General features: G+C 50.8%; 3 protein-coding genes across 3 annotated transcripts; 2 read left to right on the top strand and 1 right to left on the bottom strand.

Moving 5' to 3' along the window:
- Positions 1 to 829: 829 nt before the first annotated feature.
- On the top strand, positions 830 to 1,789 carry COL26b_005496 (uncharacterized protein; the record flags this gene model as incomplete). Its single annotated transcript, XM_053178340.1, has 1 exon — positions 830 to 1,789. The coding sequence occupies one exon, from the start codon at positions 830 to 832 to the stop codon at positions 1,787 to 1,789; it is 960 nt and encodes a 319-aa protein (XP_053037742.1).
- Positions 1,790 to 8,998: 7,209 nt separating this feature from the next.
- COL26b_005495 (uncharacterized protein) lies at positions 8,999 to 10,420 on the top strand (the record flags this gene model as incomplete). Its single annotated transcript, XM_053178339.1, has 2 exons — positions 8,999 to 9,044; positions 9,072 to 10,420. The coding sequence occupies 2 exons, from the start codon at positions 8,999 to 9,001 to the stop codon at positions 10,418 to 10,420; spliced, it is 1,395 nt and encodes a 464-aa protein (XP_053037741.1).
- Positions 10,421 to 10,739: 319 nt separating this feature from the next.
- Positions 10,740 to 11,660, bottom strand: COL26b_005494 (uncharacterized protein; the record flags this gene model as incomplete). The annotated part of the gene is made up of 2 exons (XM_053178338.1): positions 10,740 to 11,183; positions 11,235 to 11,660. The coding sequence occupies 2 exons, from the start codon at positions 11,658 to 11,660 to the stop codon at positions 10,740 to 10,742; spliced, it is 870 nt and encodes a 289-aa protein (XP_053037740.1).
- Positions 11,661 to 12,441: the final 781 nt, after the last annotated feature.

Below are 12,441 nucleotides of genomic sequence, written 5' to 3'. Positions count from 1 at the left end.
GGGTCCCCAAAAGCTTGCTATTCTTGGAAACGGTCACGGGCAATTAGTGCGAACAGTCAAAACTGACTCGACTAGTAGGGAAACCGAAGGCTGGGCCGGTAGCCTCGGGTCGCCCGCGTGGAGCCGGGAGGTTGGCCGGGCGGCGGGTACCCGACTGATCGGCCGCTTGAAAGCAATCGCCTAGCCCAACATTGGCTAAGACTCTCAGGGCCTCGCTGGGGCTGATTGGCACGCTTCTTTTCAATGTCCCGACTTGGCAAGCCTTGACTATTCCCAGCGTGTTTCTGACGTCAAGCAGAACTGTGTTCGGAACCGTCAGCTCATTTAGGGTTGGGTTGAGTCGAGGTCGAGTTTCCCATCACAGACATTGTCAATAGACAACAGACAACAGACAACTCAATGGCAGCGGCCCAACACTCCGTTCCAACCCTGCCACATTTATGGGTCTCCCCACACGCTAGAACAACCATGAGATCATGGGAATCGTGGGCCCATTGACCTGTCAACTTTGTTCGGGTCACTTGCCGAAGCCAATGCCTGCGGCAAACGCTGAATACGAGAGGCTAGAGAGTTTTCCACCGACTCGACCCCACAAGCCATGGAAACAAGGTGAGGCGAACACGAGATGGTGAGGTTTTTCAGCTAAGCTTCTTCAGACTTCTGAGACCTCATGATATGTGATTGATTTGGTATATAAGCTATTGCGTGCTCCTGCTGTAGTCCTTCTATTCTCATCATCACTCTCATCTTCAGCCTCAAGCTTCACTTACAAAGCCTCAATCAACTACCTCCTCTGCCTTCGCCTTACTCTCACCAACTCCTACGCAAAATGTACAATAAGCTTACCATTGCCTTGGCCATGGCCTCGGCCGTCTCTGCTGCTCCCGCCCTCGCGCCTCGCCAGGACCCTTGCCAGGACGCCTACAAGGCTTGCATCGCCGCTGGAACACCAGAGGTCGCCTGCTCTTGCACCCTCACTGCTTGTCTCGGTGAGGACAACGCCCGCAACCGCGAGTACTGTGCTACCGCTACGGCCAACCTGCCCAAGCCCACTTCCACCGGCATCCCCGGCGGCTGCAACCCGGCCCACCCCGGCTCGTGCCCCTCGTCTTACTTCACCTACCCCACCGCCTCGGCCAGTGCGGCTCCGTCCTTCACCTCTATCCCGGGCATCCCCGGAGGTTGCAACCCGGCCCACCCCGGCTCCTGCCCCTCCTCCTACTTTACCTACCCTACTGCTTCGGCCAGCGCGGCGCCAACCTTCACGCCGATCCCGGGCATCCCCGGCGGCTGCAATCCGGCTCATCCTGGCTCTTGCCCCTCTTCCTACTTCACCTACCCCACCGTCTCTGCCACTGCTGCTCCTGCTCCCACCGGCGGCAGCTCTTCTGGCTACACCGATCCCAAGCCTGTTGAGGGCAAGACCTGGACGATCAAGGACCTGACCCGCTACTGCGGCGAGGACAACTCCGGCTGCGACTACAACTTCAAGATCGAGGCTGACGGCGTCACCGAGGCCTGCACCGTCATTCGCATGCCTGGCTCCAACGCTGCCACCGAGAGCTGGTCCAACCAGCCCTGCACCTCCGGCTCCAAGTACCAGATCTCTTGGGGCTACGTTGCCGAGCCCGCCCCTGCCTTCGCTGTCCTCAGCGTCGTCGACGGCAAGGAGATTGCCTGGTTCGGTGTCTCCAACGTCAACGGCCAGCCGGTCACCACCGCTCCCTCCAACCCCTTCGGCTCTGGCCAGTTCGGCAACCTTGGCCCTGAGCAGGTTTACACCTACTAAGCCATTGCCCTGAAAATAATTGCATTTCACCACGATCATTACCATGAAGAACGAATCGACGAATCATAGACATGTCACTCCTTAATCTAATGTTTAAGCATATGCATCATATTACAATAGAATTACTGTAGATAGATAAAATGCGATGAGCTTGACTTGAGTCGAGCATATTAATTGTCTAAACGTCACATATTGTCGTCATGAGATGTAATCAGATTAAGTTTTGTGCGCCCTGGGCGAGGGGCTCTGAGGCCCACGCTTGGGATTTGGTGTAACATGCTCAATGCCCCACGAAACAATGTCCACCTGATTCTGTAACACGGGCACCTCTTCCCTCAGAGTGCTGAGCAAAGAGTATGAAACGGCGGGGGAGGCAACTTTGATATATTGCTGTAACGTATAGTTGTCTCCTCATATGATACACGACAGCGACAAAAGTTCTCGATCCAAATTGTAATCGAATCTTCGTTTCCACCGCCACGGATACCCAGTCATAAGTGCTCTTGATTCGCTATTAAGAGACAGTGAGCCCTATGACGCTGATGGGAACGCCGCTTGCATATTGAGACTCTGCCTGGCTTTGTGACATCCATTTTCTTAATCAGGCCCAACTGACGCTGATCCCGTTTGAGCCCTACAGCCTTGGCGGTGGACCAGGCATAGCGGGAAGAGTATATGATCCCCCTTGGAAACTCCGAATTGGTCCGCCTCCTCGTCGTTTTGCTCCATTTTGTACAGATTCCCTCTGTTATCTTCGTCGTCCAGGAGATTTGTATTTAAAGCGCAACACAGGCTCAGTCAGGTATCAATGGCTGTTATGTCCGGAAACAAGACGAATCTGCTCAAAGATGAGACAGACCGTTCACACGTCCCTGTCTTTCCATTATGGTTGTCAGGCATTAGGATCATACAATTTGTAAGTGTCAAGGTCACCTCACACATGAGTGGCAGGACGGGTTTGTGGCAGCAGATTCTCAACGAAGGCCCTTCGCTAATGGTGCTACGCTACAGATGCAGTCAACAGTGTTATTATTCTGGACTGCTTGGGCCCTCATTAGCAGATATGTAAAAGGTCATGAACTGCCGTGCGATTTCCGTAAGTTGCAAGCCCCTCTAAATGTTTCCGTATTTCCTATCCATCGTTCCCCTCCGTCACAATCTGTCACTCACTGATAGTGTCGAAGTTTATTCATTATTCGCATTTGCCTGGACCTCATCAAGTTTAGCATGGCTCGGTGTCGCCGTTCATTTTCGTCCAAGCATGTACAACTGCTGGGTACACGGGTAAAAGGCGCCGTACAGATCATCCTAAATGACATTTACTAACAAACATTCACAGTGGCCTGGAAATAATCACAGTTAGGTGCTATACAATGGGTGTGCTCAGCTTTGTAGAATCACTGCAAAGCGTTTGACACCGCTGCGACTTCCGGGGGACCGGTATATCCAAAGCATAGCGCTAGACGACCTCGGTTTCGAGAGCATATCCTCAATTCTTTCTGGGGCTCTTTAGTATTGCGTTATGAGACACGATTATGATTAAAAGTTTCGAGGAGCTGCAATAAAGTACAGCGACTTATGTTACGAGAAAGGGTCGAAGGCAATGTTTTCCTTTGTATGGAGCTCAAAAATTTTGGAATAGAAGAATAATTCGGCGCACGCGGAATGCTTATTGTAGCATCAAGAAAAATAAGTGACCCTTTATGTCTTTGTGAAACGTCCATTCGTCTGTTGCGAAATTTCCGCTGGACACCATCGCGATAACAACATCGCGTGTAGTACTCGAACGCATTGCGATCGACCGAATCTTTTCGAAAGCTGAAACTCGATGGGTTTGAATTTAGTCAGGTTAGCAATTCTTATCAAGCTGTTCGACCTGCGTTCATTTCTTCTCTTTATACACTTCTAGATATAATTTTATATAGCATCATAACAGATGCTGCTAGCAAACACGCACTAGTCTACTAATTCTGTGGACGCTAGTTAGGTTGTGAATTGATCGCCTAAATGACAGAAAACAGAAACTAGGGAGAGACGTGCCAAGAGAATAGCTGAAAGCGCCAAGAGTTTACAACGTCATTTGTTTGATGCGAGTAAGATACCTATGTTAGGCAGCTGAGACAAAGCTGCTTAAAGTCCAGTATGAGGTGCATGGCCAAGCAGCGCTTGCGCCCAATGACGGCCACTTATGCATCGGGTCTTGAACAGCCATGAAGATCGCGATATTACACCACATGCATTTCTTGTGTGTGATTACGTGTGGTATCACAGCATATTCTTTCCTCATCGGGCATAGCTGATGTTCATTTCATATGGGATGCCCATCATTGTCACCTTTATGTCCTAGTTATAGACTCCGTCCCCCTCTTCTCGCTCTCCCGTTTGTCTTCTTCCCTGTACGGCTAATAACAATATTGAAACAACATTACAGACTTCATTCGGCGCTACGATTCTGATAGTTTTAGCACGAAACCACCTCCTTAAGAAAAATCCCCGCATCGAAGAACACGAGCGTTCATATGTATATGGCTATTCTAACAAGAGATGTCTGGCCCAAAGACGGAAAGAAACGTTTCCACATTCCCAGAATGCCAGTTTGGGTGGCAGGTCTCAGGATAATGCAAATGGTAAGTGGCACTGTTACTAGTTGTCATCTAGCGTAGGTTAAACATCTGCTCGTCGGCAAGTAAATAATTCACGTCAACCATATGTTAACTGCAGTTACTCAGGCCGTTGCGATTGTGTTAGTAACGTTGACTATTTGGGGACTCACCACCATGCAACAAGCAACAAATTATCGTAGGACAACAGTGGGTGTTCTTCCTAACTATCCTCTGGCCGGATATATTTTCAACCCAAGTAGCTAGCATTTGTCGTACTTGCTGACATTTTCTGCTATATATGCAGTCCTTCAGTGGGACTGAAGGTTTTCGTACGTTATTTACTTATTAGGCTCTATTTCTCTATTTCTCTCTCTCTCTATCTCTCTTTCTGTTTCTCTGATCCTTAGCTGGTACCTATCTATTGACTATGAACCAGCTTTCTCTTGGTTCGCTTTTGCCTGGACCTCGACATACATTATATGGCTTGGACTCGCTGTGATGTTCATTCCTATTATGTATAATCGTTGGGTACACCTGTAAGGCTCAACTAGTATGAGGCATTAAGAGACTCTTGCTGATTGATTGACTTGACAGTGGCCTGGAAATCATCACAGTCGTCCTCTGGATGGTTTGTTTTGCCCTTTTGGCCAGTCACGCAGACGATCTCGACTCACTTGACGCATTCATTATAACATTTGGCCCCAAATATGAGGTATACTACAAGGAAAACATTGAGCCCTTCGCCCAAACCTTTGTTGTTGCAACATTCGCAGCCACGGCTGTCTCTACGTTTAAATTCGTTCTCTTCGTAGTGAGCATTACTGTATTCGGTACGTTGTCATAACTTATTCGAGATTCCGACAGATAATGTCAGCCACGATAAGCTAACTAGTCTAGGGCGCGAGCTCCATCGCCATCAACTAAGTAAGCTGAGGGCCACGGAGGACGGCGCCAAGCTGGAATCTATGGACCATCGCAAGAATCTTGATCTCAGCTCTCATGGAGATGACGGTAGATACCATCATCAGTATGCAGCAGAATTGGGTCACCATCAGCCGACTATAGAGCTGCCGGCTCGTGATCCACGTTATCATACCGCAGAGCTGGAGGGTTCGAGGCAAAGAATAGAAGTAGAGTAGTATTATGGCTTGCGACCCAGTATAGGGAACACGGCTACAGAGCACGATAACTTACAAGCTGTGACTTCATGCTTTCGTTGTCACGATACTTTCGATGGCAGTATCGAAGTGAGAAAGCGTTTGGTGCGCGAAGGCCGAGCGAGTGAGTCTGGATAGCTATCGCCATTAAATTCAAGCCAGGTTGAATACTTTCGTGGGCTGGGCCACTACAGATAGTACGAAAGAAAACTATGGTACTAAGATCTAAAATATGGCGATGGCCCCAGGTGGACTTCCTATTCCTCCTTTCAAATGCAAAGGTGCACTGGTCAGAAAGAAGGACCATCTTTCATGCTCCTCGCATAGTTCCGCCAACGTCTCAAGATCCCACAACTCTCCGAGAGGCGTTCCCCACCAAACAAGCGCAAACTCGTGGATTACAAACGGAGTCCCTACTGGCGGTGGCCAAGCTTCAAAAGAAACAGTGTCACCTGCTAGCGCAGCGAAATGCTTGCTGTACAGCCACCGTACCGTCTCTTCGGTAGATGCAATGCCGATGGCAGGACCCCCGAACTTCATCCCTTTGCGACGCTCTTCTTCGGAAGACTCATTGTACCTCTTGATGTAGCCAGTGCGCATGATTAGGATGTCTCCGGGTCGGCATTCTGTACCTTGCTCGGCAAGAGCCGCCTGGATATCGTTGACCGCGATCGGGCTTGTAGACCAGGCGTCTGGTAGTTTTCCATCGCGCCTTTGGTAGTATCGAACCTTAAAACGCAGTATGTTAGTACCAATTCTTCTATTTGAACGCTTGCAAAACCATCTTTTCTAGCCTCACATACCATGTCGACCAATATACCACGGCCTGTAATGCCTCCGGCCTGACACCAGGTATGAATTCCATTGGTATGTGTCTTCTTTGCTTGTTCGTATGTCAGACCTCCGTAGAAGACCCGGCTCTTTTGATGGGCGAACTATGAGCCGCGTGAGATCTTGCTATTCGTATGGCCTTGTCGTGTACCTACGTGTTTCAGACTATCCCATTGCGAGCTGCCCTGAGTGTTGATGTGTATCTCATCATCCAAGACGAAGGCATTGATGTCTGGATTCTTAGAGGCATCCAGTATCGTGTGCTGTAGTTCTCTTCGACCGAAGCCTGGAGACTTGAATGAATCCAGAGGCCAATCGAGTTGAACCCGGCGACCGGTTTGAATCTCGCAGGCGGCTTCTTTCACGACACAAGGCGTCAGAAGGTTCAAAGCTACAGTTCTTTAGCAGACGCCAAAACCACTCTCTACCAGACATTCTTACAGCCAAGCTCGTCCTTCTTGCCATTCCTGTCATAAAAGCCCCAAAGACATCCTTGAGGCGCACCTGGAACTACAGGAAGTTCATCAAACGCTGGGAAATGGTGTTCCATTTTAGCACAGACCTGCAATCGCCGCTCAAGACGAGTAACTTTGACGGGTTACCCGGGTGAATAATTGAGGCTTGGCGCGAAGATGCGAACCGTGACATTCATATACTAGATCAAATGACTAGATTTCGGGTAAAGATTTCCCCAATAGTGCAACCACCCACCACATGCAGCGATGATTGTCTCGATGCGTGTGCTTGCATGAAACCCCGCCCTGAGAACCACTTGATGATGATGTTGATGTCATAAGATCGCCCGTACAACTTGTTTCATTTGGCTCGCAGATGTTCACACAAGTGGCATTGAGTGATTTTCGAGCAGTTATGTGTTTGAAGCCCGTCGGTTTTTTTTTCGCTATTCTGTAGACTCAGCTTAGTCTTGCTACTACTATTTTAACGAATATGCAATTGAAGGTCCTTGTTTTGCGACATGAGTCTTTCGAAATTCAATCCTCTTCTTTGCCATCCTTCTCTGACGCGTTAAAGGCGAGTAACACTGCGCACTACGCCTTTAAGCGTGCATCTGGGCCCCTTCAGCATGAGCATCTTCAATTGCACTAATGCAAGCCATCTGTCGTAAAGTATCGTGGCACCTACCAAAACCCTACTTAGTAGCTCTGAGCTGTTGGTTTCCACGCTAATCGGGTAGAACTCTGCGTTGTGCAACAACCGCACTGCCAACTTCATGTCACGATGACCTCTTCAGTTCGCTTGGGAGTACGATCAGGCTTTCTGCAGGTGATGACTCATCCAATTAAGAGTCAAGGTTGCGTGCAACCTGCAGGTCCTGTGACACTAATTAAACGTTGGTTCGTGCCATCACCCTACTTCTTCCCCGCACAGGAAGATGGTCTGATCCGTGCTCCTCGCCGAGTCTCTCTCTCATTCAACGTACGACGACTTTCCGTCAAGCAATGCTCGCCGAAATCATTGGACGGCCGCTTTGCACAAAACAATCTCTCATCTCGGACTTTAAGAAACTCGGAATAGTCGAAGGCGAAACGCTCCTGCTCCATTCGTCCCTTAGCCGCCTCGGATGGGTGAACGGCGGCGCAGAAACGGTCATCTCTGCTCTCCTCGAAGTCTTGGGAGATGAAGGGACGCTGGTAGTACCGACCTACACGGGGGACAACACCGATCCCGCGGAATGGAGGTCTCCACGCGCGCCCCGTGAGTTGTGGCAAACGATCCGGGACACAATGCCCGCGTATGATCCGCGGATCACCCGGACTCGGGGGGTGGGAGCAATTCCAGAAATGCTGAGGAATTGGCCCGGCGCCATGAGAAGTGCCCATCCTCAGACGTCGTTTGCTGCTGTTGGGCTCCAGGCAGGCGAAATCACTGCCGGACATGCGCTCGATTGTCGCCTAGGAGAGAAAAGCCCGCTCGCCAAGTTGGAGCAACTTGAAGCTCGCATCTTACTGTTGGGCACCGGATTCGATACTTGCACGGCGTTCCACTTGGCAGAGTACCGTAATGTCGCCCCGCTGGAGAGCAACTCATTCGCTGCGATAGTGGAGGGCTCCCGGCAATGGGTGACGGTCAGAGACATCACTCTTAACGATGACGATTTTGGGTTCATTGGTAAAGCTCTAGAAAGAACTGGGGCTTTGAAGAAGGGATTGGTTGGTGGTGCATATTGTGGGATGTTTCCATTACGAGAGGCAGTGAGCTTTGCGACAGACTGGATGAGAGCCAATCGGTAAAGAATGCTATATAGAATGTCTCGATGGAACACTCTTTACACATGCCGTATATAACTCTAGTGAGTACCTACAAGAAACGGGAAACAATGAATTTCAATCCATGGATCTATTTTGCATACGCGGTCAAATGCAGCCCATCGAAACTTCGTTGTTGGTCTGTACTGAAGGGCGCAATGACATGTTCAAGGGCGTAACGACTGGTCGTTAAAACCGGATAGCCGGTCCGGATCACCTCGACGTGCCGGCCGGACTTTGTGGATTTCATCGGGTGAGATTAATAATCCTCGGAGACGTCTTCCGAGCAGATTAAAGACATTGAGGACGATGCATTCTCGAGAAAGGCACACAGCTCTAAATTTCAGCATCATGGACGGCAAAATTGACGCAGCGCCCAGGAAATTGCGGCCTCTGGGTAAGTCTAGCTAAAGGCCGAGCGTAGAGGAAGGCAAAGTAATTCAGTTGACACCTGCAGGCCTGTTGGAGCGATACTCGACAGTCAGAAGCCACCTCGGAATCTACAACAACGTCTGCGTCACTGCAGTCTATAGATGTTCCTACAATGGAGATCTTCTGCAGGCTCTATGGCGGGCTGTTGGTGACGTGGTTGCCCAGCACCCGATCTTGAGTGCGACACCCGTTGATATCGATACCAAAGATCCTCGGTTCATCTCTCTGCCAATCACCGAACCTGAGCAAGTCGTTCAGTTGAGAAAATCTCAAACGGTCGTCACCGACCCTCAGTTTGAAGCTGAAATGCAAATGACGCTAGAAAAGCAACACAATACGCCGTTTGAGCACGGCGCGACCCCGAAGCCCTTCTGGAGATTAGAGGTTCTGGATGACCGGACCAGCTCTAGAAGCTTCGTGGCTTGTCTATGCTTTCATCACTCTTTGATGGACACCAAGAGCGCCCTAATCTTTCACGAAGACCTCGAGAAAGCTCTAGATCAGTCGTTGACAACGACCCGTTCTGTAGATGCAATGCTTCCGCCACTGGACGCTGTCTATGATCTACCGGTTTCGGAAACCTTCGTCCAGCAGGCATCAAACTACATCGAGCCATCAGCCAGAGTCTGGAGCGGCGCACTGCAGCAACTTCCAGTAAGATCCCGTGTCAGACTGTTTTGGGTCTCGGGAGAAGTAGCCGAAAGCTTCAGAAAGCACTGCAAGGGAGAGAAAACATCTGTCACGGCTGGTATGATGGCCCTCATGGCAGCAGCATTCTTCAAAGTTATCCCCGACAACTACGATACGTTGCAGGGCGACTGTGCTGTTTCCCTGCGCCATCTACTGCCGGGCCCTATCAACGATCGATCAACAGGATGTTATGTTGGATCCTTCAGCGAACAGTATTCCCGGAGCGCGGATCCGGCGTCGATGTGGTCCGACGCTAGACGGACAAAAGCGACGATTGATGAGGTTACGAGAAAACGTGGAGCGGATATGCCTGTCGGGTATCTACGCCACGTCGCCGATGACATGTCGGGATGGTTGTCCGGAAAGCTGGGGAAGAAGCGGGCCGCTGCGTGGGAGATAAGCAATGTCGGGGTTGTCGGCTCCGCTGGAAAAGTGACCGAGACTGAGTTCAAAATGGAGCGGATGCTGTTCAGTCAAAGTGCCAGTGCAACCTCTGGGGCTATCAAGGTGAGCGTTGTGACGGGGAGAGACGGGCAACTCGGGTTTGCTTTCTCGTGGCAGGAGGGCATTGTGGAGAAGCGTCTGGCCGAAGAGTTAGTCTCTACGTTTAGAGAGTCTTTACTAGCACTAGTATCTGAGGGCGGTCGCTGAAAAGACTAGATTCGATACTATGCTCATTGCATCTACTGTATCAGCCAATCATCTTCCAAGGTACGATCAGCAATTTTGAAGTTAGCCGGCGCCACAACCGGCTAGACGTCGACTATCATTTCAATGAACCGGGCCGGTTCTCCAAGACAGATTTCCGGTCCGACACAGCACAATGAGGTAGGTCTGTAGCTGACTCATGCGGACACAGGTTCAACCGCTAGTTGTTAAACCGGGAGCCAAGTGGTTGGTTAAGGCATTCTTATATACTATGTTCAAAATATGTCCAAAGAATATCCGGCATCAAATTATGTACACCAGTTCAAAGACCGAAGAACTTCATGTCATCGTCACCCCGGATAGGGACAGTGTGTCCCACACCAACAGCCCAAACACCGGTGAGGTGGTCGCCAAAGACATCTGTGCGGTAGTTGGCGATGGGCGTGTTCGCAGACGAAGTGACGGGCTTGTCGGGGTTGTAGCCAAAGACGCCGGACCACTGCTTGATGGTCTCCTGGTAGTTCTTGGCGTTAAGCGTGGTGTCGACGCTGCCGTGGTAGATCTGCATGCGGGGGCGGGACCCGGTGTAGCCGGGGTAGGCGTCGGTGACCCATTTAGCCCAGGCGGCGGGCGTAGCAATGGAGTTGCCCTGCGAACAGGTGCTGTTCCAGCCGTTGACGCTGCCGGTGTAGAAGCAGCCGGCCGGGACGCCGTTGTAGACGATGCCGGCAGCAAAGACATCGGGGTAGGTGGCGGCGAGGACGTTCTGACAAGGTTAGCAGAGGACGACACTATTGACAGGTTGCGGTCAACTTACGGTCATCATGGCACCGGATGAGGAGCCAGTAACGAAGACCTTGGACTTGTTGCCGTTGTACTTGGTGAGAGTGTACGAAACCATGTTCGCGATGGAGTTGCTGTTAGCTCCGCCATTGTGAGTGAGGGTCGCCTTAGACGAGACATCCCAACAAGTTCCCGAGTAGGGCGACTCGGGGTAGATGACGATGAAGCCCTTGGAGTCGGCGAGAGTCTTGTAAGGGCTGTTGTTGTAGTAAGCCTGGGCAGTGCCGGTGCAGTAGTGAATAGCGACGACAACGGCCGGGTTCGCGGCAACTTTGTCGGGGACGTAGATGTACATCTTGACGCCGCTGGGGTTGGAGCCGAAGTCGGTGACCTGCTGCAGCGAAGCAGCGCTGGCGGCGCTGGCCAGGCCGAAGAAGGAAAGAATGTTGCTGAACTTCATGGCTGATTTGATTGGATCGCAAACTGCTTGACAAAATGCTGATCGTCCAGTTCCCACTTGTCAAACTCGACTTGGCTTCTGGGTATTTATGGTTCCGTGAGGATCAAAAACGAAGCTGATCAGACAATCGCCTTGTTGTGCCGCACCATGCAACTTTTGTAGACTTCCCTTCAGCCGCTCATAGACGACGTCAGGGGTCGCAAGTCGTTTGTGTAAAACCCGGTCATCTCGGTCCCCCACATCCAGGGTCGTCTTGGAAAGGGGGGCAACCACCAAAAGAGTCGAATTGGGTAGGGGGAATAAGAATTTAGCCGGAAGAATTGGCCATTAAGCGGACTCTTCGTCCGAAGAGAGTAGCCCGCAGGAACGGGTTCATCTGGAAAAAAAGCTTCTTCGGCACTTGCGGAAGCCTCCGAACAGAACCTGGTATGGTCTCAACTTTAGATGCCGAGAGCCGCTGCTTAGCGTGGCTGCATGGTTCCTTTTGCGAGAAAGAGTCCGGGGGTTGCCTTGCACTTTTGCGGTGGTTGCGCATTGCCGATCTGCTGGATAATCTGGCTGTGCCAATTTGCCGGCAACACCAGCCACGGAACATGCCCCCGTGCTTGGCGCATTGAACCGGGAATCCCAGGCCAGAGCAGTGAGTTTTGGGACATAATTGATGTGGCAAAACCTAGGCTGAAGCTTGAGCCACGGGGTTGATGTTTATAATTCCCCCAATCCCAACGGTTCGTTGGCGTGACAATAATTTGGATAAGGGTATAATCGAATGGCGCACTAT

This window comes from Colletotrichum chrysophilum, assembly GCF_026319265.1.
Source record: "Colletotrichum chrysophilum strain AFK26 chromosome Unknown scaffold_37, whole genome shotgun sequence".
Taxonomy (NCBI): domain Eukaryota; kingdom Fungi; phylum Ascomycota; class Sordariomycetes; order Glomerellales; family Glomerellaceae; genus Colletotrichum; species Colletotrichum chrysophilum.
Note: the sequence above shows the minus strand (reverse complement) of the source record. Positions and strands in the feature narration are given on the sequence as shown.